The sequence below is a fragment of the Notothenia rossii genome (genome assembly GCF_949606895.1).
Source record: "Notothenia rossii genome assembly, chromosome: 2".
In the NCBI taxonomy this organism is placed as follows: Eukaryota; Metazoa; Chordata; class Actinopteri; order Perciformes; family Nototheniidae; genus Notothenia; species Notothenia rossii.
Genome location: NC_136904.1, coordinates 1,456,193 through 1,482,020, shown reverse-complemented (window position 1 = coordinate 1,482,020; position 25,828 = coordinate 1,456,193). Strand labels below are relative to the sequence as shown.

At 40.9% G+C, this 25,828-nt stretch overlaps 2 protein-coding genes across 5 annotated transcripts in view; one reads left to right on the top strand and one right to left on the bottom strand.

Annotated features, from left to right (window-relative positions):
- The window catches only part of LOC307027944 (uncharacterized protein), a gene marked incomplete at its 5' end in the record, with an annotated part of 249,562 nt that overhangs the window by 160,433 nt on the left and 63,301 nt on the right, over positions 1 to 25,828 (bottom strand). The gene's annotated exons all lie outside the window — the stretch shown is intronic.
- LOC307025924 (uncharacterized protein) overlaps positions 1 to 25,828 on the top strand; it is an 82,593-nt gene that overhangs the window by 25,617 nt on the left and 31,148 nt on the right. For 2 of the 4 annotated variants that reach the window (XM_079660911.1, XM_079660908.1), the window contains exon 2: positions 21,591 to 23,954. In XM_079660911.1, the coding sequence (XP_079517037.1) occupies positions 21,591 to 23,954 (2,364 nt within the window). Of the gene's footprint in view, positions 1 to 5,942; positions 6,435 to 16,115; positions 16,337 to 19,861; positions 19,967 to 21,590; positions 23,955 to 25,828 lie in introns of those variants that run through there. The other 2 variants (XM_079660909.1, XM_079660910.1) reach the window with 2 other exon arrangements.

The window sequence follows — 25,828 nt, the reverse complement described above, 5'->3', positions numbered from 1 at the left end:
AAGTTTCACTTTGCAAAGAAGGATATTCCACAATGGAAAGAAATGGAATCCGAGAGCTTAAGTTTGCCTTTACCCGTCTACCTATACTCAGATACTTCCACGACCAATAATCCAATCATCAAAAATATGATCAGGGTGTGGTCTGATGTGAAAAAGGTGCTATATCAGAGCTATACAATTTCATAATGTCCAATTCACGAGAGAACTCAGAAGATAAACAAAATGCATGGAGTAAAGACCTGGGAACAGAGATCTCCTCGAAGGACTGGGAATCAATATGCAAGAAGGCTCAATCCCAATCAGTCAACACAAGATTACAAATGTTACAATACAGATGGATAATGAGAACATATATCACACCAGCCAAATTACATAAATATAATAGTAATATTTCAGATCTACGTATAAAATGTATGGAGGACAGAGGGACTCTATTTCATTGTTTGTGAAAATGAAGTAAGGTCGAAGCTTTTTGGAAAAACGTTAAAATGAAAAGATTATCACAAAATACAAGTATACCAAGGGCGAATAAATAATCATAGATATGTCTTTTACACGCAAACAAATCTATTGCATTATTTTGGAAAAAGACCGGCAAATATTGGGTCCGGCAAATGTGAACAACTTGAACTTGAAATACTTTTTTGACAAGATTCTTGAAACCATTTCATCTGTTTGTGGAAGGTATGGAGCTAGCAGATGGTGAGGATGATTGAATACTGATGAGTGTAAACCTCATAATATGATTATTTTGAGTTCAGACTATGTTCCATGAAACTGCCTTGAATTGAACCAAAGTGGCTGGAAATGTGTCTTTGTATGAAGGGTAGTGTCTTGTTTTATATTTTATTTGTGGGGTACCTGTACCTCAGTGTAATTTGACCTTGAGAAGTGCACTTCTCTATGTGTGGAACTGTACACTGTATATATGTGTTTTTTTGTTATAAAATATGAATAAAAATATTGTTATAAACATAATAAAATAATTTATCAAACGCTTTATCAGGTGCTCAAAGACGCTTCAAAGAGGTAAGGTACGTTTATTTATATAGCACATCTTCAGACACAGAGGCGACTCAACGTGCTTTACATCATCATTAACACTTAATAATAAGTGTTAGAAAAATATCCCTGGTCCCCGGCTTGATCTTGAATCTCAGGATCCATGTATCTGTGATCCTCTCCAGAATGGAAGGAGTCATCACATACAGAGCATCAACTAGTTCCTGAACAGTGTCCTTCACATGCTGATATCCAAGAGAGGGAGTTCCACAGTCACAAGATGGAGGAATAGAAAGCAGTATTCAATGTTTACTTCAGATTAGCTCCACGTCAGAAATGATCATGCTTGTCATATGTCTCTCTCCATAGAGGCTGAATCATCATGTTAATCACATAGCTATCATATGCCTCAAACAGTCCTGATGCTCTTCTAGGTAATCACACATCCTGTCATGTTCACAGCTACAGTTGAGATGCCTTTGTTATCATGTTGCTCTCATGTTGGAAGAGGACATTCAGGATTTCCCCAACGATGACACAGAAGAAAAGAACACAATAAAATGAATAAAACATAATGGAATAACAGATTCATAAAGAACATGCATAAAAGAGATACAGAATATTTTAAAAACAACCTTGTAAATACGGTAAGTGTTAAAACAAGTTAAAAGACTTCTGGGTGAGCAGCTGTAAAAAATTAGTGTTTTTAGCCTCGACTTAAAATAACTCAGCGTTGGGGAGCATAAATGTGCAAAAACACATTTTATTTCAAATCTTGTGTCCAACAACAGAAACAGGCCAACAACAGAAATAGGTCCCAGTTCCTTTTTACCACTCTTAATTGTCTTTTAAATCCCTCTAACTCTCCCCGTGTTGTGCCATCACCTACTCCAGTGCCCCTTTCACACCAACGCGGTTCCCGTTCTAGCTCCGTGCTAGAGCTTTTCTGTTTCGGAACCGGTTTTTCTTTTCAGCCCCCGTTTTGTTCGCACCGCTCAGAGCCCGACTGGTGCTGCTGCGTCATGACGTCACTGTTTACGTCGCTGATTTCCTCCCCAACGGCGTCGGGTCGATGATCGTGTTGCTTTAATCATACGAAGCCAGATTAAATTAAATAACTACTTCTCAACCCTTATACTTTTCTCCAGAGTGCCGTGGTTCATTGTTTATTCATGTGTTAAGCGGCATTTGCCGAAAGCTGCAGTTCTGCCCGCTGTTTGGCATCACAACGCGTTATGAAATTGTCTCTGTTATAAAATGGGTAATGTTAGCATAGCAACCAAAGCTAAACTGACTATCTTGACTACTTGCCGCTATCCTATTGTGGCATAAACCGGCACTTTTTAACGTCGTATTTTTCGTTATGATTCTACTTGTGATAGTCGGACATGAGTAATGACAACCTGTTCAACCCATGTATTGATTCCATCCGATAGCTGCTATAATACAAAACAAAACGTTTGCCTGCTCTCCACAACGATCAATAACAGTGAACGATGGTCAAAGTAAGGTACAAATAAACAGAATCACACGAAGCCTGGTTAGTGTTGCCTGACTTTATAAAGTGTGTTTTTTTTATAAGTGTGTGGTTGCGTTCTAGTCCCTTTGCTCAGCTGCTTGTTACAACTTTCATTTGCCGTACTCGCCATAAACTGTTATTGCTCAGGTTGATCCCGCCCCTGCCCCTGCCCCCGCCTCCGACGTAAGCGATTCTTGCTTCTAGACCAACAATTGTTTGGTGCTTGAAACCGGCTCCGCTGCGGTGTGAACAGGAAAAAACTGTGCTTTTCAGGCTCTGTGTGCTCAGCTGTCTTCGAGCAGTTTGACCTGGTTTCACTGTCCGAGTTATCTGATGTGGTTAAAAAATGTAAGCAATCACAATAGCCCTTGGACAGTATTCCTCCCAGACGACTGAAAGACCTTTTTAATACTATTGGGTGATACATTTTAACTTGGATAAATATCTCTCTCACCTCAGGCTGCGTTCCAACCTTTTTTAAACACGCCGTAGTGCAGCCTCTTATCAAAAACAGAACCTTGATCATTCTGTTCTCTCCAACTTTAGACCTATTTCTAAGCTGCCCTTCCTGTCTAAAGTCCTAGAGAAAGGTATTTTGGCGCAACTGCAGTCGCACCTTGATTTTAACTGCATATCAGAAATGTTTCAGTCTGGTTTTAAATCACGCCACAGCACATAAACTGCTCTCCTAAGAGTTTTTAATGATCTTCGTTTAACTGCTGATTCTGGGAATTCTGCTGTGCTTGTGCTTTTAGATTTGTCTGCTGCTTTTGACACCATTGACCACCAAATTATTTTATCATGCATTGAACTGTGGGTTGGTATTAAAGGTAAAGTCCTAAAATGGTTTCAATCCTATCTGTCAGAAAGGACTTTTTTCTGTGCATCTTGGCCAGTATTCTTCCGCTGCAGCCCCACTAGGATATGGGGTCCCTCAAGGCTCTATCCTAGGCCCCATTTTGTTCAGTCTGTATTTACTACCTCTGGGGTCAATTTTTAAAAAGCATAACATTTTGTACCATTGCTTTGCAGATGATTTGCAGGTTTACCTGCCTATAAAAGCAAATAAGGAATCTAGGAGTGCCTTGCTTAGCTGTCTGAAAGACATTAAATCATGGATGGAAATCAACTTCTTGACTCAACAAAAGCAAGACAGAGATTATAATATTTGAACAGTCTGAACTCCTGGATGGTTTTAATAGTGTATTCTGGCCCTTAGCCTCCTACAGCCATCCCTCTGTCAGAAATCTTGGAGTCATCTTTGACAACTGTTTTATATTCGACAAACAGATAAGCTCAGTTGTCAAGACAAGCTTCTTCCAGCTGCGGCTTCTGGGGAAGGTAAAAGCCTATCTTCCTGGAATTTGAATAGCTAATCCACTTATTTATAACGACTCGTTTAGACTATTGTAACTCCCTGTATATTGGTGTTGATAAGTGTTTGATCCGCTGCCTGCAGCTGGTCCAAAATGCGTCTGCACGCCTTCTTACAGGGAAGAGACGATATGACCACATCACACCCGTTTTGACAGACCTTCATTGGCTTCCTGTCAGTTACAGGATCCAGTTCAAGTACTTACTTGTAGTTTTTAAATCATTGCATGGACTGGCACCACATCACCTGTCTGAGTTGTTGCACCGCCATGCTCCAGATCATTGCCCTCAGCTCAGCAAAATATGTTGGTGGTTCCTCGGTGCAGGAAAAAACCTGAGGGGACAGGGCTTTCAGTGTTGCAGCTCCCAGACGGTGGGACAGCCTCCCAGCACATATCCGGACTGCTGAGTCTATTGAACTTTTTAAATCTCAGCTAAAAACCCACCTCTTTGCACTGGCTTTTAATACTAGTTGAACATTACATTTTTATATTTGTATGTGTTTTTATATGTTTCAAGTTATTGTGCTTTGTATCATGTTTTTAATTATTGTTTTATTATTATAATCCCATTGTGTTATTTTATATTGTATTTATTGCCTGTTCAGCACTTTGGTCAACTGAGGTTGTTTTAAATGTGGTCTATAAATAAATAAAGGACAAAATACTCACAAGTACACAAACTGTCTATTTGAGGTTTTTGAAAATGTCCATTTCTAAAACACGTGGATCTCAGAAGCTCCGGTCTCTTTCTTAAAGTTTTCCAGAATGTATTCATATTTTCAGCCTCAGAAGAGAGAACAACATGCACCTCCATTACAAATAAACAACACATCAACAGTTGTAAAGACACATCCACAAGCAAAGAGCAACATACAAATACCAGCACCTTCACCTCTAAAACTACAATTCATGTTAATAAAAGCACCGAATAGCAGTCAAATAGGAACAGGCCTGCGTGTTATTAAGATAATATAAGATGAGATAAGAAGTACTTTATTGATCCCTATTATGGAAATGTTTGCGTGGCAGCAACATAAAAAGACAAGACATTGTAAATTAGAGAAATTGAAAGGCTAGAAATATTCAATCCAAAATGTAATTAATACATGCAGTTGTTTTGCTGGATAAACTTGTCCTCAAAATATAAATTAAGTTGTATTATTTTAAATATCAAATAGTTGGCGAGCCCCCCCCCCCGCCCCCCAAAAAAAACACTAATTCATGAATGTGATGTATCTGTCTATCTATCTATCTTTATATATCTATCTATATATCTATCTATCTATCTATCTGTCTGTCTGTCTGTCTGTCTGTCTGTCTATCTATCTATCTATCTAATAATAGCAGGGTGATACAGAGTGGGGTCGCCTATCCCTTTAAGAGAGAGAGGGAGGTGTGGCGCGTGCATGTGTAGAGCGAGAGTGAGCGAGCGTAGTGTGTGTCCGGAAGAGAGCGGGAGTAGCAGCAGTGATCATTCTGTCTCCAGTTAGCTGTATAACAAAGTCCTGAGGAAACACAGCGGCCTCCCAAGGAACAGCCTGCCTGGATCAACTTGACCTCAAAATATAAATGGAGTTGTATGAAAAAAGGTTTCAAAATATAATTTTAAATATCGAATAGTTGGCGAGCCCCCCCCCTCAAATGGCATTTTCCCTGTGTCCTTTCTTCTTGGTGACCAACTTCCATGTGAAACAACATCATTTTATTTGTTATTTTATTTATTTACTGACTTCATTGCTTTATTTCTAATTCTATAGATATTTAGAGCGATTACATATATATATATATATATATATATATATATATATCCCCCTCTGTTGCCACCTTCAGGATAGCTAGAGTAACATCAGCTCTACTATGAACTATGAAGGTCTGATACAAACACTCTAATTCATGAATGTGATGCATCTATCTATCTATCTATCTATCTATCTATCTATCTATCCATCTTATAATAGCAGGGTCATGCAGAGTGGGTTCGCCTATCCCTTTAAGAGAGAGAGAGGGAGGTGTGGCGCGTGCATGGTGGCGCGTGCATCTGTAGAGCGAGAGCGAGCGAGCGTGGTGTGTCCGGAAGAGAGCGGGAGTAGCACTAGCAGCAGTGATCAGTCTGTCTCCAGTTAGCTGTATAACAAAGTCCTGAGGAAACACAGCGGCCTCCAAAGGAACAGCCTGCCTGTCTGCCTCATTTCAGAGTGGGTTATTGAAGCCGAAGCCTGGTGCTTCAGTCCGGGAAGACTGCAGAGAGTCCTCCCCTGTATTCCTACACTACGGTCTGGGAGCAGCATCTATCTCTACTGTTGCTGTAACCATGTTAATGTCCCTCTGTGGGACCAATAAAGGACTTCTGATTCTGCGGACAGACAGAAGAGAGCGGGGAGGGGCGGGTTGGAGAGCGGCGTTCTTCTTTTCCCGAAGAGTCTTCTTCCTCGAAGGCCACCGTATCCCAGGATGCAATGCGCGCCGGTGACGAGAAACAAAGAAAATGTCGGTCCGGTCTCAGAGAGAAAGCTGCACGTGAGGAGTAACTGATAAATGTGAGTTTCGGGTTTAACTTACTTTAATCATTGATAAATGTGAGTATTGGGTGTTTTGTTCTCGTACTGTATCAATACTCCAGACTACGACGTGATATTCAACGTTTATTGTTATACCGGAGACGTAGACATTCATGTCTGGTAGGAATGTGAACTTCAATCAACTATCTGGCTGCGCACGCATACTGGTCATATCACGTGGGCCAATCATTAAAAAAAACATTAGGCTTCTGAGATGAGCTGCTTCTCGCCTCGCCTCGAAAGTAGACGAGAATAGCCGATTGCAGCCGGGGGAGGTCTCAAAAAGCTCGCCTGAAGTCGGACAGCTCGGAGTAGGCTTGACTCTATTTGCAATGGTGGAAATTGCGTTGCCGTTCTTCGTTGCAGATGAAGTGGATGCAATAGAAATCCCACAATTATTATATCACTACAACTGAATGACTCAAGTTTCTGTTCATTTAAAAAAACAAATCAACACAAGGGGGGTTGAGTCCTATATGTAAAAGACCGAACCACTTATTACTTTTCAAAACTACTTCCGTCAGTGGTCTTCACCAGTGTGCATTGATAAAGAATGCACACATGTGTTTAATCGTTAATGTCAGATATGTACTAAGTAAATACATTTGTTCCTGCTCAAGATTATATTCAACTTTATTGTTATTGCACATATTACAGGTACAGGAAAACAAAATGCAGTTTAGCTTCCAACCAGGAGTGCAACAAGCAGTAAAGTTAAAAGTAATGTACACAATCTACAGAATAAAATATACCATTTAATTGAATGATGAATAAACAGTGAGGGGTATGAATACACTAGATACACACAGCAGCCTGTGAGCAGTATGAACAGTGTGTACGAATATGCTAAGATATATAAAGTATGGAAACGGTAAGCAGTGCAAATATAGTATAACATATATAGATATTCATTTCATGATGATAAACATTGTGGAACAATTATGAAAAATGTTAATGGAGGGGGCGACGTAAAACTGACACAAAACTACAACAAACTTTTGCCGAGCCAATTGGAGAGTTTAATCACCAGCACGTGGTAAAACCCACCAATGAGATACCAGCGAGTCATTTCCCATCAAGCATTTCGCTTCCGCAGCCCGTGGAGAGGAACTGCCCCGCCTCGCCGCGCCGCGCTCTCAAGTCTGCAGGCGTCTTTGTCCCGCGAGATTTCAACATCTCATGTAGGCGAGTATGGAGCTAATTTCCTGCCATAACTCCACAAACAAACTAAACAGGTTTTACAAATGCCTCATGATTCACTAACAAACACAATGTGGTTTTCAAATACAAAACACCATCTACAAACTAATGCATTTAGTTTTGCAAAGAAAAAACGTATCTATCAAACAAACACATAACATTGTTCTAATGAATCATGTTTCAGAGAGAAATTCAGCATGTAGTACACAACTTTTTTTTACAACTACAACACCAGTGTAAGATAATACATGCGAGTTCATGGCTACTGTAGACAACGTTCTTGTTGCTCTGCGTTGTTAATGAGCGAAACACACCGGAGTTGAGGATCTGTGGGGTTTATTCTCCCAAAAATATAAAATACAATTCAGGCATTTAGCAGACGCCTTATTCCAAAGCGACTTACAATGACCAATTACAGAGACATTCTTCCTGGAGTAACCGAGGGCTAAGTGCCTTACTCAAGGGCACACTAGTAGTGGTGTTCCAGGCAGGATTTGAACTCGCAACCTTCCGATCATCAGCCCACCTCACTATCCATTAGACCACCCAAAAAAATATAAGAATAAAAAAAGAATAATACTTTTTTTTTTTTTATGAGATCCATTTGTGGCGGACGATATTTAATTGTGGCGACCCGCCACATATAAATCATTGTATGGGAAACACTGAACACTTTTTTTTACAAGTACACAACATTTTCTTCTCACGGCGGAATATTACTGCCAAACGTCACGTGACTCACTCACGTGACTTTGTTGAGCAGAGCATGGAACAGCCCTTGCCAGTCTGATGACAGCGGTGTTTCTAGCGACCCCAGCGATCTGGGTCAGTGTTATAGTAATAATAATAATAATAATATATTTAATTTGTTAGCGCTTTTACAGGTGCTCAAAGACGCTTTACAGATAATAGTAAAGAAAGAAAAGAGAAGAAAGGAACAACAAATAAATATATAGTTAAAGTTAAAGTCAAATAATACAAAAACAATCACACATGAAAAGCCAGATTGAAGAGGTGAGTTTTTGTGAGTTTTTTGAAGGTGGTGAGGTCGGTGCATTCTCTGATGGGTTGTGGGAGTGAGTTCCAGAGGGAGGGGGCAGCGACGGAGAAGGCTCTGTCCCCCCAGGTCCGGTGATTGGTGCGGGTGGGGATGGATAGGAGGTTGGCTTCTGATGAGCGGAGGCAGCGGGAAGGGGTGTGGTGGTGCAGCAGGTCTGTGAGGTAGGGGGGGGCCTGGTTGTTGAGGGCTTTGTAAGTTATGAGGAGGACTTTGAAGTGGATTCTTTGACGGACGGGGAGCCAGTGGAGGTTCTGGAGGATGGGAGTGATGTGGTCTCGGGAGCGGGTGTGGGTGAGGAGGCGGGAAGCAGAGTTCTGGATATGTTGGAGTTTATTGAGGAGGTTGGATGGTATGCCATAGAGGATGCTGTTGCAGTAGTCGAGTCGTGAAGTGATGAATCCATGAATCAGGCTTCAGCGGCAGAGGAGGAGAGTGATGGGCGGAGACGGGCAATGTTTTTGAGGTGGAAAAAGGCGGTCCTGGTGATGTGATTTATGTGGTGGTTGAATTTGAGCTGACTGTCGAAAATGACTCCGAGGTTGCGGATGTGAGGGGGGGGGGGGATAGAGTGTGGCTGTCAATGGTGAAGTTGATATTCTGGATGTCTTTGATACGGGATGGGGGGCTGATGATGATGATGTGTGATTTGGCGCTGTTCAGTTGGAGATAGTTTGTTTGCATCCATGCTTTTCTTTCTGAGAGACAGTTGGTGAGAGTGGAGTGTGTTGTGGGGGTGATGGTTTTTGTTGAGATATAAAGCTGGATGTCATCGGCGTAGCAGTGAAATTGAAGGTTGTGGCGACTAATTATTTTGCCAAGGGGGAGCATGTAAAGGATGAAGAGGAGGGGGCCAAGCACCGAACCCTGGGGGACGCCTTGGGACAGAGGAGCAGTGGAGGAGGTGCAGTTGTTGATGTTGATAAACTGATGTCTGTCGGTGAGGTAGGATTTCAGCCAGGAGAGTGCAGTGTCAGTGATGTTGAGTGATGATTCGAGGAGGGACAGCAGGATGGTGTGGTTGATGGTGTCGAATGCTGCGGTGAGGTCGAGGAGGATGAGGATGTTCAGGTTGCCGGAGTCAGAGGAGAGGAGGAGGTCGTTTGTGATTTTCAGAAGAGCTGTTTCTGTGTTTTGATCGGAAACCAGATTGAAATGGCTCAAAGAGGTCATTGGAGCTGAGGTGGGATTTTAGTTGTGAGGCAATGACACGTTCAAGTATTTTTTACAGAAAGGGGAGATTTGAGATGGGCCGGAAGTTGGACATGATGTCAGGTGTGAGTCCAGTTCTTTTGAGAATGGGTGTGACAGCAGCCAGTTTGAGAGAGGGGGGAACTGATCCAGATCTGAGGGAGGAGTTAATGATGGTGGCGATGAGCTGGGACATGGCAGGGAGGCTCTCTTTAATACATTTGGAGGGCATTGGGTCAAGTGTGCAGAAGTGGGACAGGGGCTGTGAGGTGAAGGGGGGGAGCCAGGAGAGGAGGTGGGGGGTGCTGATGAGGGTGTCAGATTGCTGTAAATGTTGCTGATTTTTGATAGTGATACTATTATAAACAGGGTGAATTTAGCAATCACAACGAAAACAGCCAAGACACATATTGAGCCCAGAAAATGAATGTTATTAAGGGCTGTAAATATAATAAGCCTATGGGTAAAATGGACAACATTGTAAGGAGATTTAAACTATACAGCGATTTTGCACTGCCATCACTCAGCCGTCTCTCGAATTTGTCTTTTCAAATCAGCTGCTCTTCATTTTCTTTCCTGCTATATTCAATGAGTGATACAAATATTGTTTACCATACGTTCTTAATAATACTGATACTGTTGGACTCAGTACTAGTTGACTGCTACCAGAAATAAAAGGAAGTATTTTTGCTGTGTACTTTGAGTAATCCTCTGAGAGTCCTCTCCATAGTATTTAATGCATGTTTTCTGCTATCTTTGAATAAGCATTCAAAAGACAATTTTACCATAAGTTCTTAATGATATTGAGACTGCTGCACTCAGTATTCTTACACCTACTATCACAATACATTGAAGTACTTCTAGTGTGTGTTTTATTTTGTAATCCTCTGTCAAAGTCCCATCCTGAGAACAAAATCAAGCCACTTCTGCTAAGTTTGACGAGGAAAACAATTTTTTTTTGCCATTAGTTCTTCGTGAGATTGAAACTGTTGGACTCAGTACTAGTGAAACTATTCCCAAAAGTACTATGAAGTACTTTTTACTGTGTACCTTTTGAGTGATCCTCTATCAATGTCCCCTCCTGAGTACAATGATGCATGTTTCTCTGCTATTTTGAATAAGCGTTAAAACTAGGGCTGTCAAGTTAACGCGTTAATACCGGAAAAAAAATTAACGCCACTAATTATTTTAACGCGATTAACGCATGTGTATTTTTTGTCCTCGGCCGCCCCGTAGTTTCAGAGCGCATCGAGTTTAAAATACCATCTACAAGCTGATGCTGACAGCCCCGCTCCTGCCGTCCGCTTGCGGCAGACCACACTTCCACGCTCACCGGCAGGCACCGACTGGCCAACGAGAGGACCGGGAGGGTGTGTGTATGTGTGGCACGAGCGAGAGAAAAACGGGCACACCTTACGTGTATTGTTGTTGTTAGCATCTGGTGCTAGCTAGCTGTGCTAACGGATATAAGGAGCTGTTTCAATGAAAACAGAGGAGCGACATTTCGCCAAGCACTTCACTTTATGCAGGTAGCCAGACAGTGGGACATTGTACGAAAAGTCAGCACGGATAGTGCGCGCAACATGATTGCAGCGTCCAGGCAGCTCCCGTTCGAGCAAATGCCTTGAGTTACACATAGCTCCAACGATCCATCACAGTGTCTGCACACAAGCACGCACGCACACACACTGTATTATATTATTGTATGAGAGAGGTTCCAGGTTGAGTTGAGGCATATATTTTTTATGTTCAGAGGTTGTTATGTTTAATATTCATGAGCATATTTGTCATTGTTCAAATGATAATAAACAAGCATTTGCATAAAGCATATTTGTCCACTCATATGTTAAGAGTATTACAAACTTGAAAAATATCCCTCTAAGGAACATTTAGAACAGATAAAAAATGTACGATTTATCGCGATTGTCCATAGTTTATCATGCGATTAATCGCGATTAAATATTTTAATCGACTGACGGCCCTAGTTAAAACACCTTTCTCATGAGACTGCTTTTTGGACAGAGTACTTTAAGAGGATTGTAGACATGATATCAGCAATACTTCCAGTCAGTACTCCGGCAGCAGCATTTTTACCCCTTGGGAAGTCTTTAGAGTCTGGCCTGGATAACTGGTCACAAATATCCTTCAGCAAAGTGACACACCCTTGTGACTATTGTTGGCCTCTTATGGGGCTGCTGTCTTTTAAATATGATTATTTCTCTGCTCCTAGTTCATTCCTCTCAGATTCTTCCATCAGTCCCAGTCATCGCATGTCAGTCAATAGAGCTTTGAAAAATGTGTCTAATTCAACGAAATATTTTTGTGAAGGTCAGAGCTAAATTATAGATTGTTTGATTGTGTAATTACAAGGTGAGAGAAAATAAATCCACATCCTATTAAACTTATTTTATTTACTTTTCCATGTTGTACATATACTTACTTGTATTACATGTTGAACCACATGCTGGATATCTTCCCCAGCCTCAAGGAAATACAATAAAATAAATGGATTCATAATTTAAAAAATGTATACATTAATAATGTTGTGTGCAAATATAAAATGAAAAAGAAGTTTACTTTTTAAATGATTTCTCACAAAAACCTTTCTAAATTATTAAAAAAGGTTTAGTCAATGCGCGTTTTTCTGCCTAAAATAGTTAAAAACGTAAACTATATCAAACACCACATCCATGGCAATTAACCCATTTTTGCCTGCTATTTAAATTAACTTTGGTTGAATTTAATAACAATATTGATATTATATATGATATATATATATATATAGCATATAATTGATGCAGTGTTTCTGAACACTTTTAAAATACTGCAAATGAAGAATATTTGTAATGTTCTGCACAGATAGTGCCTTAACTTGAATTTGAAAACACGTGGCAACTTTATTAATACAGCAGTTGAAAAGATTTGTGGAAGGATAAATTCTTCATGGGCTTCAATGGCTCTCTAGATAAAGGGTGTTTTATGGTTTATTGTATTATCCTCAGATAGTGGTTTGTTTTAAATAACTAGTGACATTTTAATAAATATTGCAAAAAAGGCCCCAAAAAAAGGCATATATATATGCCTCTTTTTTAACCTGGCCAGTTTAACCAGTCTGTATTTCTTCAAACACCACACAGTAAAAATGCCTGTTTTGAAGCCTTAAAATGGTGCAGGAAAAGGACTTTACATTGTATAATACTTAAAGACAGGACTATTCAGTTAAGAGAAGAGAAAAAAGGAAATAAAACTGTTATAATGGGTGATGTAACATTAATGACAGACATAATATGAGGTCCTTGGCACTTTAGATGGCTCATTTTGTGATCATGGGGTATCACCCTTACAGCATCAAGGCAAGGCAAGTTTATTTATATAGCACTTTTTAACAGAAGTGCTTTACAAAAAATGAAAGACATTAAGAAAATGGCATTTAAAATCAGTCATTAAAAAGAAAAGCTAATAAAAGAAACATTAAAAGAAAAAACACATGGATAAAAGTTACAGTGCAGTCTAAGATGTGAATACTTCAATTAAAAGCAGCGGCAAAAAGAAAAGTCTTCAGCCTGGATTTAAAAGTAGTCAGAGTTGCAGAAGACCTGCAGGTTTCTGGGAGTTTGTTCCAGATATTTGGATCATAATAACTGAACGCTGCTTCTCCATGTTTAGTTCTGACTCTCGGGACAGAAAGCTGACCAGTCCCTGAAGACCTGAGAGATCTGGATGGTTCATAATTTAGCAGGTGGTCAGAAATGTATTTTGGGCCTAAACCATTCAGTGCTTTATAAACCAGCAGCAGTATTTTTGAAATATATTCTTTGACACGCAGGAAGCCAGTGTAAGGACTTCTGAACAGGAGTGATGTGATCCACTTTCTTAGTCTTAGTGAGGACTCGAGCAGCAGCGTTCTGAATCAGCTGCAGCTTTCTAATAGATGTTTTAGTGAGACCTGTGAAGACACCATTACAGTAGCCCAGTCTACTGAAGATAAAAGCATGGACAAGTTTTTCCAAATCCTGCTGTGACTTTAGTCTTTTAATCCTAGATATGTTCTTTAGGTGATAGTAAGCTGATTTAGTAACTGTTTTAATGTGACTGTTGAAACTCAGGTCAGAGTCCATGACTACACCTAGATTTCTGGCTCTCTCTGTTGTTTTGAACATTGCAGACTGAAGCTCAGCGCTAACTTTTATACGCTCTGCCTTGGCTCCAAAAACCATTACCTCAGTTTTATCTTTGTTTAATTGGAGAAAGTTCTGACACATCCAGTCATTAATTTGTTCAATGCACTTACTCAGTGTTTTAACTGGAGCATAGTCTCCTGGTGAAATTGTTACGTACATTTGTGTGTCATCTGCATAGCTATGCTAACTTGTTTTGTTGTTCTTCATTATCTGAGCCAGTGGTAGCATGTAGACGTTAAAGAGAAGAGGCCCCAAGATGGAGCCTTGGGGTACCCCACATGTCATATTTGTCACCTCAGATGTGTAATTACCTATAGAAACAAAGTTGTTTCTGTCCTTTAAGTAGGATTCAAACCAATTAAGAACTGTTTCTGAAAGTCCCACCCAGTTTTCCAGGTTTGATATGGGCCTGTAATTGTTCATTACTGAAGCGTCTAGATTATTATTTTTTAAGAGCGGTTTAATGACTGCAGTTTTCAGGGCCTGTGGAAAAATACCTGAGTGAAGAGACTTGTTTACTATATGAAGTAGATCTGAGGCCATGCAAGGAAAAACATCTTTGAAAAATCCTGTTGGAATAATATCAAGGCAGCAGGAAGAGGATTTCAGAAGTTGAATAATGTCCTCTAGGTTTTTGTCATTAATCTGATGGAACTGTGTCATGGTGTTTGAATAGATTTTAAGTGGACACAGGGACAACACATCTGCTGTACCTGATGCAGAGGCACTGACTGCTTGTCTGATGTTGTCAATTAAGAAGGAGGCAAAATCCTTGCACGCCCTGGTGGATAGAAATTCAGAGGCTACTGAGACTGGGGGGTTATTTAGTCTGTCGACGATAGCAAACAAGGCACGTGCGTTGTTTTTGTTTTTGGTGATGTCAGAGAAGAAAGACTCGTGCGTTTTTCAATTCCAAATTATAAAGGCCAAGTCTCTCTTTATAGATTTTAAAGTGAACCTGGAGATTTGTTTTTCGCCACCTGCGTTCAGCTTTTCGACATTCTCTTTTTTCTGTTTTCACGGTCATGGCCTTTCTCCATGGAGATATTTTCTTTCCAGACACTTCCTTTACCTTAGTTGGAGCAATGGCATCTATACCATTTTGAATTTTTGAATTAAAATGATCTACTAGCTCTTTCACTGAGATGTTAGCAGGGTAAGTGTGGAAGAAAAATTCTGAGTAAACATTTCTCTAGTGTTTTCAGTTAAATATTGCTCTGTGGTTACCTCTTTTTGAACATTTGTGTGAACAGAAATAGAGCTCTCAAAGAAAACACAGGAATGGTCAGAGAGTGCGACATCAGTCACCACAACCTTAGAGATAGTCAGACCCTTTGAGATAATTAAGTCCAGAGTGTGCCCCTTATTGTGCGTGGGCTCCGTCACATGCTGAGTCAGTCCATAGCTATCAAGAACACAAAACAGTTCTTTAGCCCCTCTGTCATGGGGGTTGTCAACATGGATGTTAAAATCACCAACAATGACTAGACGGTCAAAGTCAACACACACTATAGACAGCAGTTCAGTGAAGTCATCAAAAAAGCTTGCACAGTATTTGGGTGGTCTGTAGATATTTAGGAACAGAGCTCGAGAGGAGCATTTCAGCTGAAGGGCCACATATTCAAAAGAAGCAAAGTTCCCATATGATGTCTTCCTGCATTGAAGGGAATCATTGAACAAAATAGCAACTCCACCCCCTTTCTTATGCATTCTTTCCTGACTCATAAAACTAAAGTTGGGAGGGGTTGATTCAATAAGAACAGCTGCACTGTTATTTTGTTCAATCCAAGTTTCCGTTAAAAACATAAAATCAAGATTGTGCTCAGTGATAAAATCATTGATTAAAAATGTTTTACCTGCCAAGAACCTGACATTTAATAAAGCTAGTTTAAGTTTGTTAAACACACTATCAGTCAGGTTTTTTGTAACAAGCTGTGGCTGACATGGAATCACTGCTAAATTTGATAAACTCACACAAACGTTTGAGCGCTTCATGTATCTAAGATGATTCACCGCTCTTAATCTATTACCTATCAACACAGATATCGGCAAAGCTACAGGCAGGCAGGGCCCCGGCATGTCCTGGAAAAAGTTGAGTGCCATACGCCCTTGAGCCTGGACCCAGCACACATCCCTATCAGGCTTTGAAGGGGAGGGAGAATATAATATGGAGTCAGACACTGGAAGTGTGCTGGAGGCATTGACTGGGACTGATGGAAGGATGAGGCTGATGAGACTGAAGAATCTGTGAGGTACGAACTAGCGGCAGAGGAATAATTATATATTAAAAGACAGCAGCATCATAAGAGGGCAACCATGTGACAGGGTGTGTTACTTTGCTGATGGATATTTGTGACCAGCTATCCAGGCCAGACTCTAAAGACTTTCCCAGGGGTAGAAATGCTGTTGCCGGAGTACTGACTGGAGTATTGCTGATATCATGTCTACCATCCTCTTAGAATACTCTGTCCAACAATATCAGTCTCATGAAGAAATGTTTTTTAACGCTTATTAAAAGAAAAACATGCATTCTTGTACTCAGGAGGGGACATTGACAGAGGATTACTGGAAAAGTACACAATAAGTACTTCATAGTACTTGTGGGGGTAGTTTCACTAGTACTGAGTCCAACAGGATCAATCTCACAAAGAACTAATGGCAACAAAAAATAATTCCCCCATCAAACTTAGCAGAAGTGGCTTGATTTTGTTCTCAGCAGGGACAGAGTATTTCTCAAAAAATACACAGTAAAAGTACTTCAATGTATTGTTAGTAGTAGGTTAACTAATACAAACGGTATCAATTTCATTAAGAACTATTGGTAACTTTTTATTTTTATCATTCATCAAAGATAGCAGAAAACATGCATAATGTACTAGGAGGGGGCTCTGGCAGAGGATTACTCACAAAGTACACAGTAAAAGTACTTCCTTTTATTTCTGGTATCCGTCAAGCTAGTACCGAGTCCAACGGTGTCAGTTTTATTAAGAACTTGTGGTAAAAAATATTTGTATCCCTCATTGAATATAGCAGGAAAGAAAATGAAGAGCAGCTGATTGACAGAGTGCAGAATCGCTGTATAGTTTAAATCTCCTTAGTTAGAATGTTGTCCATTTTAGACAAAGGCTTATTATATTTACAGCCCTTAATAACATTCATTTTCTGGGCTCAATATGTGTCTTGGCTGTTTTCGTTGTGATCGCTAAATTCACCTTGTTTATAATAGTATCACTATAACACTGACCCAGATCGCTGGGTTGCTAGAAACACCGCTGTCATCACACTGGCAAGGGCTGTTCCATGCTCTGCTCAACCTCCCGCCTTCCAATGGACTCAGTAGCGCCCCCTGCTGCCGTGGAGCATGTGTGAGTGAGCATGTGTGATTGTGTATGAGCCAGCCACGGCGGAATATTACTGCCAAAAGTCACGTGAGTGAGTCACGTGACTTTTGGCAGTAATATACCGCTGTGAGAAAAAAAAGTTGTGTACTCGTAAAACCTATGCTGAATTTGTCTCTGAAACATGATTTATTAGATAAATGCTAAAAAGCTAAATGCATTAGTTTGTAGATGGTGTTTTGTATTTGCAAACCACATTGTGGTTAGCAAGATGGCGATCGCAATTGCGCAGGTCTGCGTCGTTCTCGCTCGTCTCAAACAAGCCTATTGTTAACCAGCGCTGTCCACATATTCATTCGGAATATTACATTGGGTTTAACTTACTTTATTAAATTATACATGTGAGTATTGGGTATAACTAACGTCAAACCCAGGGACATTAACATATTTCATTTAAATAATACGGATAACACGTGACGTTAGTGAAGTTGCACGTGCTGCTGTTTACTATTTTATTTTGAAATCAACTCTGAAGCTTCCTAATGTCAGACAGAGATCTCGACTCTGTTATGGATAACTTATACTTTATATTACGTGCATAAATAGTCAAAGTGAAAACATAAGACCTGCTTAGCTCACAGTCCGGTGTGATGATACATCTGACATGTTGCTGCCGTTTGCTCTTTTTTATTTTAGACTGACATGTTGCATTGTTTTAATGTTTATTAAACTTAGGGACAAAATTACAACTTCTTTTTTCAGCTCATGCAGCTCGGAAGTAGGGCTAAAAAAATTGGCTTATATTTGAAATATATCCATTTGATTTTATCATCTTATCTTGAAGGTCAACTATCATGCAAAATGCCCTTTTGGACATAAATATGTGTGTAAGGAGACTCACAAATGTCAGAAAATAAAACGTACCCACATCTGTAAAAACGGGGGTACAACGGAGCTGATCCAGATTTGCTGCGGTCATGATGACATTACTAAAAAGTGGGCTGGCTTTACATTGAACTCCTTGCAACGTTGCGCCCACGTCCCAAACTATCGTCTCCATATACAGTCGGCTAGCTAAATCCCCTCCCTCAGCTGTGTGTCTGTGTATTCAGCAGGATGTTTACGAGAGGGACTTAGAGCAAAGTTGTTAAATATATAATACATACTAGTGTTGCAAGGTGCACCAATATTAGAAAGGTATTGGTATTGGTACTGACATTGTTTTAATAAGAGCCGTATTTCCTGTGTGTGTTCAGCGCTCTGCTTCCACTCCCTGCAGCCTGTCAGCTCCTCTCAGAGAGTGTGTTTGTTGTTTCAGATGATGCTGCTTTTTTAGTAGATACGAATTCTGGTGTTAAACTTTCCTTTCGGCTCCCAGACCGTAGTCGAGGAAAACAGGGGATGACTTTCTGCAGTCTTCCAGGGCCGAAGCAACAAACTTCGGGTTTAATAACCCACTTTGAAATAAGGCAGAACAGCAAGCTCTTCTTTGGGGGCCGTTGCATTTATTAAGGTCTTTCTTACAGATCTAACTTTGAAGACACTCGACAGACCTATTTTGCTGCTGCTTCGTTCGCTTCAAAACACACACGCGCATGCACACGCCACACCCCTCTCTCTCTCTTAAAGGGATAGCGATCTGACTCGGCATGAGCCTAATATTCTAACACTTGTCATTTTACCTTGAATGCCATTGCTTTAATGTATTTAATTTATTATTGTCATTGTTCAAAGGTTTGTGTTATGACTGAAACATTTTTCCAGGTTTGAAATAAAGCACAATAATGACATTTAAGACAGTTTCCCCTTTTTTAAGAAATCGCAATTCTTGACTTGCTATCAGTATTGAAACAAATTTGTTGGTATCGTGACAATACTAATACATACAATGGCATTGTTCTAGTGGTAAACACTGAATAAATGTTCCGCCCCAATCAGAAACATCGCTGTATCAGAATAATTCGCAACGTGTTTTGGGAGTAATATGGTCTGTGTTTACATTAGCAAGCATCGCTAACACTCAGAGCTAACGCTGTACTGGAGGGAGTACGTGTAAAGAAGCCGGACAAAAAGGAACTCACCTTGTGCTAAACCCGCAAGAAAGAAAGCGTTTGAGCTCAATTCTGTTGAAGAAATAATGCTTGATGTGGTTTGGAACATAATCTGTAGTGATGTTAAACGTGGGGTAGGTAATTCACTTCAGAAACACTTTTTGTTATATCCCATGGAATGCTCTTAACATCCCGATAGCAATGAATATATTAAATTCTTTGACAATAAATATATTCACAAATTAATCTGTGGAAGCCGTGGCGCTGTAAAAAGCACGACCAATCATCTGAGCCGGCCCACGGCAGATGATTGGATGGCCTACCTGCCTGTCAGCCTTCCCTCTGTGCACACACTTAACATTATTTTTCTCATTTACTCTGTGATTAGGACAATTCTGGAGGACTGGAGATAGAGCTGCCACCCACACAGGACCCCCCTTGGTGATATTGTCATATCATATTCACAACTACGGTGTAGTTATGCTATGCAAACGTAGGTCACCGGTCCTCAACAGTACTACTCCTGCCTATTTTCTAAGTATTAAATTAAGGGCACAGCTAGCAGTGCCTCAATAGGAGCCCCCTCCAACTGTCTAAAACAATCACTAAAAAAAGACCAACATCTCATACAGCCAGTAAATACAGAGCTAACCCTGCTAACTAACATTAGCATGAATTACTCAAACCTCCATGTAGCAACTCATATCTGCAAACAGAAAAGTAGAAACTTCGCCCCCTCGCTCTCCCTGTCCAAAAAGCACTGTTACTATGTTTTAGATCAGCTAGAGCAGGGGTCCCCAACCCCCGGTCGAGGTGTTACTGCCGGGCCGCGAAATAGCTGTGAGTTTATTGTAATATTTGGAGAATTATAAATATACAAAAACATTTTATCAAAAAAAAAATCCATAATTTTATTTTATACCAGTCATATTATTTCATCCAAAACATACAAAATAAATCAAAATTGGTTAGCATAAGGTCTCAGCCTCTCGTGCGCAGATAAAGTTACAGGTGGTGCGCCAAGTGGAGCACACAGGAGACAACCGTTTAATCGCAGACTGTTATGTTTGTGGGGGAATGGCAGTGCAGACATTATTTGAGATATATTTCGAACTCGAACTTCATTTTAAGGACATTGCAGCCAGGGGTGTAGAGCTATTTTTTTAATTTGTAAAGCCTCCTTCACTTCATGAAATGGCTGCAGCTTCAGGAGGCAGCCTCTGAGAAGTGCAGCACCAACGCGTACACACCGCCTTCACTGTGTTCCCCACTGCAGGCTGCTGCGTTTCAACCACACACACCTCTACACACACACACATCGAACGGCCCGATTATTCCCCCTATTACTCGTTGTATGAAGGAAATGTCCGGTCACAAAGGCGCATGATGTGTGTGTGTATATGCTCTGCTCAGCTCCGCTCTGTGTGTGTATGTTCGGTGTGTGTGTGTGTGTGTCCAACAACGGCATTTGTTTTCAAATGACCATGATCAGTAATTTACACACATCTGGCCAACTCCATAGGTATGTGGGTGTTCCCAAAAGAAGTTAGTTTAATTTTAATCTCGGTGTAGTGCTAAATGCTGTCGGAGTGCACCGGAACGAACGCCCCGGTATGACGTCATTATTGCTGGCAAACAAGCCCAGGGGTCTCACTGACATTTCAGTTATATCAATATGTGTACAGTGATTCTAATTTGTTTTAATTGTATCCTGGTTTTAAACTGTGTTAATATGTTTATTGGTATTTCTTCAAGCTGTTAAATACAATTAGCCTCTGTTGCTACCTGCTGGTGAGTAAATATTCAAATCAGTTAAAATTGACAACCGGTCCGCGTTTTTTTTTTTAATGTATCTACCGGTCCTTGGCACAATAAAGGTTGGGAACCCCTGAGCTAGAGTACTAACTCACCTGTTGTCCTGAAGCTCTCCAGAGCATCTGGACAAAAGGTGTAATTGACAGACAATCAAGCCAACAGAAACACAGAGGGGGCGGGACTTAGCAAAACGATAGGCAAGTATTTAAAATAAGGAATGGATAAGGGCTGCAAAGTGTTCATCTTGGTTAGATTTTCAATTCTAATACTCTACACTTTCTCTGTATATGTGTTTCCTGCAGACGTCCAGCAGCTGGTGGTGGTTAAAGAAGAGGTTCCCCCTGAGCAGCAGGAGTGGAGCTCCAGTCTGGACCAGGAGGACCCAGAGCCCCCCCCACACATTAAAGAAGAACAGGACGAACTCTGGAGCAGTAAGGAGGGAGAGCAGATTCAAGGGCTGGAGGAGGCTGATATCACCAAGTCCACATTCACTCCTGTCCCTGTGAAGAGTGAAGATGATGAAGAGAAACCTCAGTCCTCTCAGCTTCATCAAAGACAAACTGAACACCTGGAAACAGAAGCTGATGTAGAGCACTGTGGAGGACCAGAACCAGCCAGGAACTCAGATCCAGAAAGACATTTACAAACAGAGACTGAGGACAACCCTGGAGACTCTTCTGAACATGACACTGAAGACAGGGCTGATTGGAAGGAGCCCAGAGAACCTGTGTCAGCTTCAAAGTCTGCGAAAAACAAACAAAACCCTGTCAGTGATTCAAGTAGTGCTAGAGAGAAACGCTTTAGATGCTCTCAGTGCGGGAAAGAAAATTGCAGAAAGATACATCTGAATAGACCCATGAGCACCCACACAGGAGGGAAACCATTCAGCTGCTCAGTTTGTAACAATTCTTTTACACAGAAATCAAATTTACAGACACACATGAAAATCCACACAGGTGAGAAACCATTCAGCTGCTCAGTTTGTAACAATTCTTTTACACAGAAAGGAGGGTTAAAGAGACACATGAGAATCCACACAGGAGAGAAACCATTCAGCTGCTCAGTCTGTGAGAAGTCTTTAATACATAAAGGAGATTTAAATAGACACATGAGAATCCACACAGGAGAGAAACCATTCCATTGTAGTGTTTGTGATAAAAGATTTATCCGGGGTAATCTGGTCAAAACCCATAAGTGTGTTGGTCGTCAGTCCTCACAGCTTCATCAAACTGAGGAGAACAGAGAGGCAGAGCCTCCAGCCAGCAGCTCAGCTGAACACATGGAAACAGAAGCAGATGGAGAGGACTGTGGAGGACCAGAACCAGCCAGGAACTCAGATCCAGAGAGACATTTACAACCAGAGACCGAGGACAACCCTGGAGACTCTTCAGAACCTGACACTGAAGACAGAGCTGATTGGAACGAACCCAGAGAACCTGTGTCGGCTTCAAAGTTTGCGAAAAACAAACAAGACCCTGTCAGTGACCCAAGACCTAGTGCTAGAGAGAAACGCTTTAGATGCTCTCAGTGCGGGAAAGAAAATTGCAGCAAGTTACATCTGAATAGACTCATGAGCACCCACACAGGAGGGAAACCATTCAGCTGCTCAGTTTGTAACAATTCTTTTACACAGAAATCAAATTTACAGACACACATGAAAATCCACACAGATGATAGACCATTCAGCTGCTCAGTTTGTAACAATTCTTTTACACAGAAAGGTGGTTTAAAGAGACACATGATAATCCACACAGGAGAGAAACCATTCAGCTGCTCAGTCTGTGAGAAGTCTTTAACCCATAGAGGAGATTTAAATAGACACATGAGAATCCACACAGGAGAGAAACCATTCCATTGTAGTGTTTGTGATAAAAGATTTATCCGGGGTAATCTGGTCAAAACCCATAAGTGTGTTGGTCATCAGTCCTCACAGCTAAATCAAACTGAGGAGAACAGAGAGGCAGAGCCTCCAGCAAGCAGCTCAGCTAAACACATGGAAGCAGAAGCAGATGGAGAGGACTGTGGAGGACCAGAACCAGCCAGGAACTCAGATCCAGAGAGACATTTACAACCAGAGACTGAGGACAACCCTGGAGACTCTTCTGAACCTGACACTAAAGACAGTGCTCATCGGAAGGAGACAAGGGCACCAGGTTCAAACTCTCAGAGAAATAAACAAGACCATGTTAGTGATTCAAGACGTAGTGCAGGAGACAAACCATTCATCTGCTCAGTTTGTAGGAAATCATTTAAACACGGAGGACATTTAAATGACCACATGAGAATCCACACAGGAGAGAAACCATTCAGCTGCTCAATTTGTAAGAAATCTTTTGCAGTGAGAGGAAGTTTAAAGGACCACTTTAGAATCCACACAGGAGAGAAACCATTCAGCTGCAGTATTTGTGACAAAAGATTCATCTGGAGGCATAAGGTCAAAAGCCATAAGTGTGTTGGTGGTCAGTCCCCACAGCTTCATCAAATTCAAACTGAGGAGAACAGAGAGGCGGAGCCTCCAGCCAGTAGCTCAGCTGAACACATGGAAACAGAAGCTGATGGAGAGGACTGTGGAGGACCAGAACCAGCCAGGAACTCAGATCCAGAGAGACATTTACAACCAGAGACCGAGGACAACGACAAGGATGACATATTCTGTTCATTTTCAGGTTAGTATTAATATGTTGTCTTCACTGGGACATGTCTCCATGCTTTACTGTTGAAAAAGCTCTTTTTTTTGTCATACTGCCTCTTTTCACCCTCTGTCTGAAACCAGAGCCCAGTCTGCTCTGAATGGTTAACTGGCCGACTCTTTTGTGATTGGTCGACCACTTAGGCTAAGGGGCGGGACATCTCTATCATGTACAATGTGTTGTTGTGCCCCCACGTCAAATCAATCAAGATACTTTTCAGAGCAAAAATGTACGTTGTTACAACATAAAAGAGCCAATGGCAGCTTAATATTACGTAGAAGCATGCATACAAAATTATTATAGTTATAAAAAAAATAATGTAAGAAAAGAAACAATAACAAAAAGTGACACAATTTACAAAATACACGTCCTGTAACAGTTCTGAGGATTTAGCAACCAGGTGTATATTTCACAGTTTGCACATAGTCTGATCGCTGCAGGAAGGAAGCACCTGTGGTATCTCTCTGTGAGACAGCGGGGGTGCAGCAGCCTGTCGCTGAAGGAGCTGCACAGTGCAGACAGGGTAAACAACATCCTCCCCAGAACATTGAATGTTGGATTTCATTTACTGATCCTGAAGACACCGGCTACATGGGGCGGAAGTCCTGCAGCATGCCCCCCCCTTCAGCAGCAGCTTATCACAGAGTAGAGGAGACGCCCCCCCCCCCCCCCCCCCTCCGAATGACTTTAGAGGGACAGTTTTAATCATTTGAAATCATGCCTTGACTTCAGATTTTGTCCGTCAGATTTTAAAACAATGATGTAAGGGCTAACTTCTCCATTCAGAGCTTGTGAAGATGAGGAGCCTCAGATTCATCCCTCCATTCAGAGCTAGTGAAGATGAGGAGTCTCAGACTCATCCCTCCATTCAGAGCTAGTGAAAATGAGGAGCCTCAGACTCATCCCTCCATTCAGAGCTAGTGAAGATGAGGAGCCTCAGATTCATCCCTCCATTCAGAGCTAGTGAAGAGGAGGAGACTCAGACTCAATCTTTTGTGCCTGTAGCCATCAGGCTGCACAACCAAGGGTTAACCGTGTAACCCATTATACATAACCTGCATCTTCATCAATATCTCAACTCTTTGATATTCATTTGTAACCCTCTGTGTTTTATTTGGGATGCAAAGATACCGATCCCATTAACGGGTATCAGGCCGATGCTGTCCTCATGTACTCGTACTCCGATGGGTGCATCCCTAACTTTTGGTGAAATCTAAATTTCTTCCTTGTAGGTCTTCCGATATCTTTTTTTTGCGAGGCATGGTTCACATCAGAAGTTAAAACTTGTTAATAGCAAATACAAATGTTTGAGGGATTTTTATAAGTTAACGCTGGAACAGCACTTCTTATCGTGTTTCACTGATTAAAACAAAGTGTTTTGACTCCTGACTCAATTCGTTTTTATCAAATTCTAGGAGGCCAAATACTTTTAGTGATTTAATCAAAATGGACACGAATACATGTGTGTTCTACAAGATGTAACGGATTGTGTTTGTCTATAATTGTGACTTACATGATGACCAGATAACATTGAATGAGCAATTCCTGCAAAAACCTATAAAGCTCCCTCTGGAGGGCAGCAGCATAAATGATATGTTCAGTTGTTAAGCATGAGAATCAGTAAAACCTTGCAATCCTTTTTTTATCTGGACATGTAAGGGTGACAACTTTTACGTTGACAATGTTAAATTAAATTCTTAATGTCAAGACATTTGATGAATGTAATTAACTTTAGCTATGTTGCTAGTTTATCCACTCAAGTGAAACCAACTTGTAGCTCTGCAGTGTAAGTAAGAAACGACTTAGTCCAATAGAGCCCTGTTCATTTCAGTGTTTTATTTTATTACATA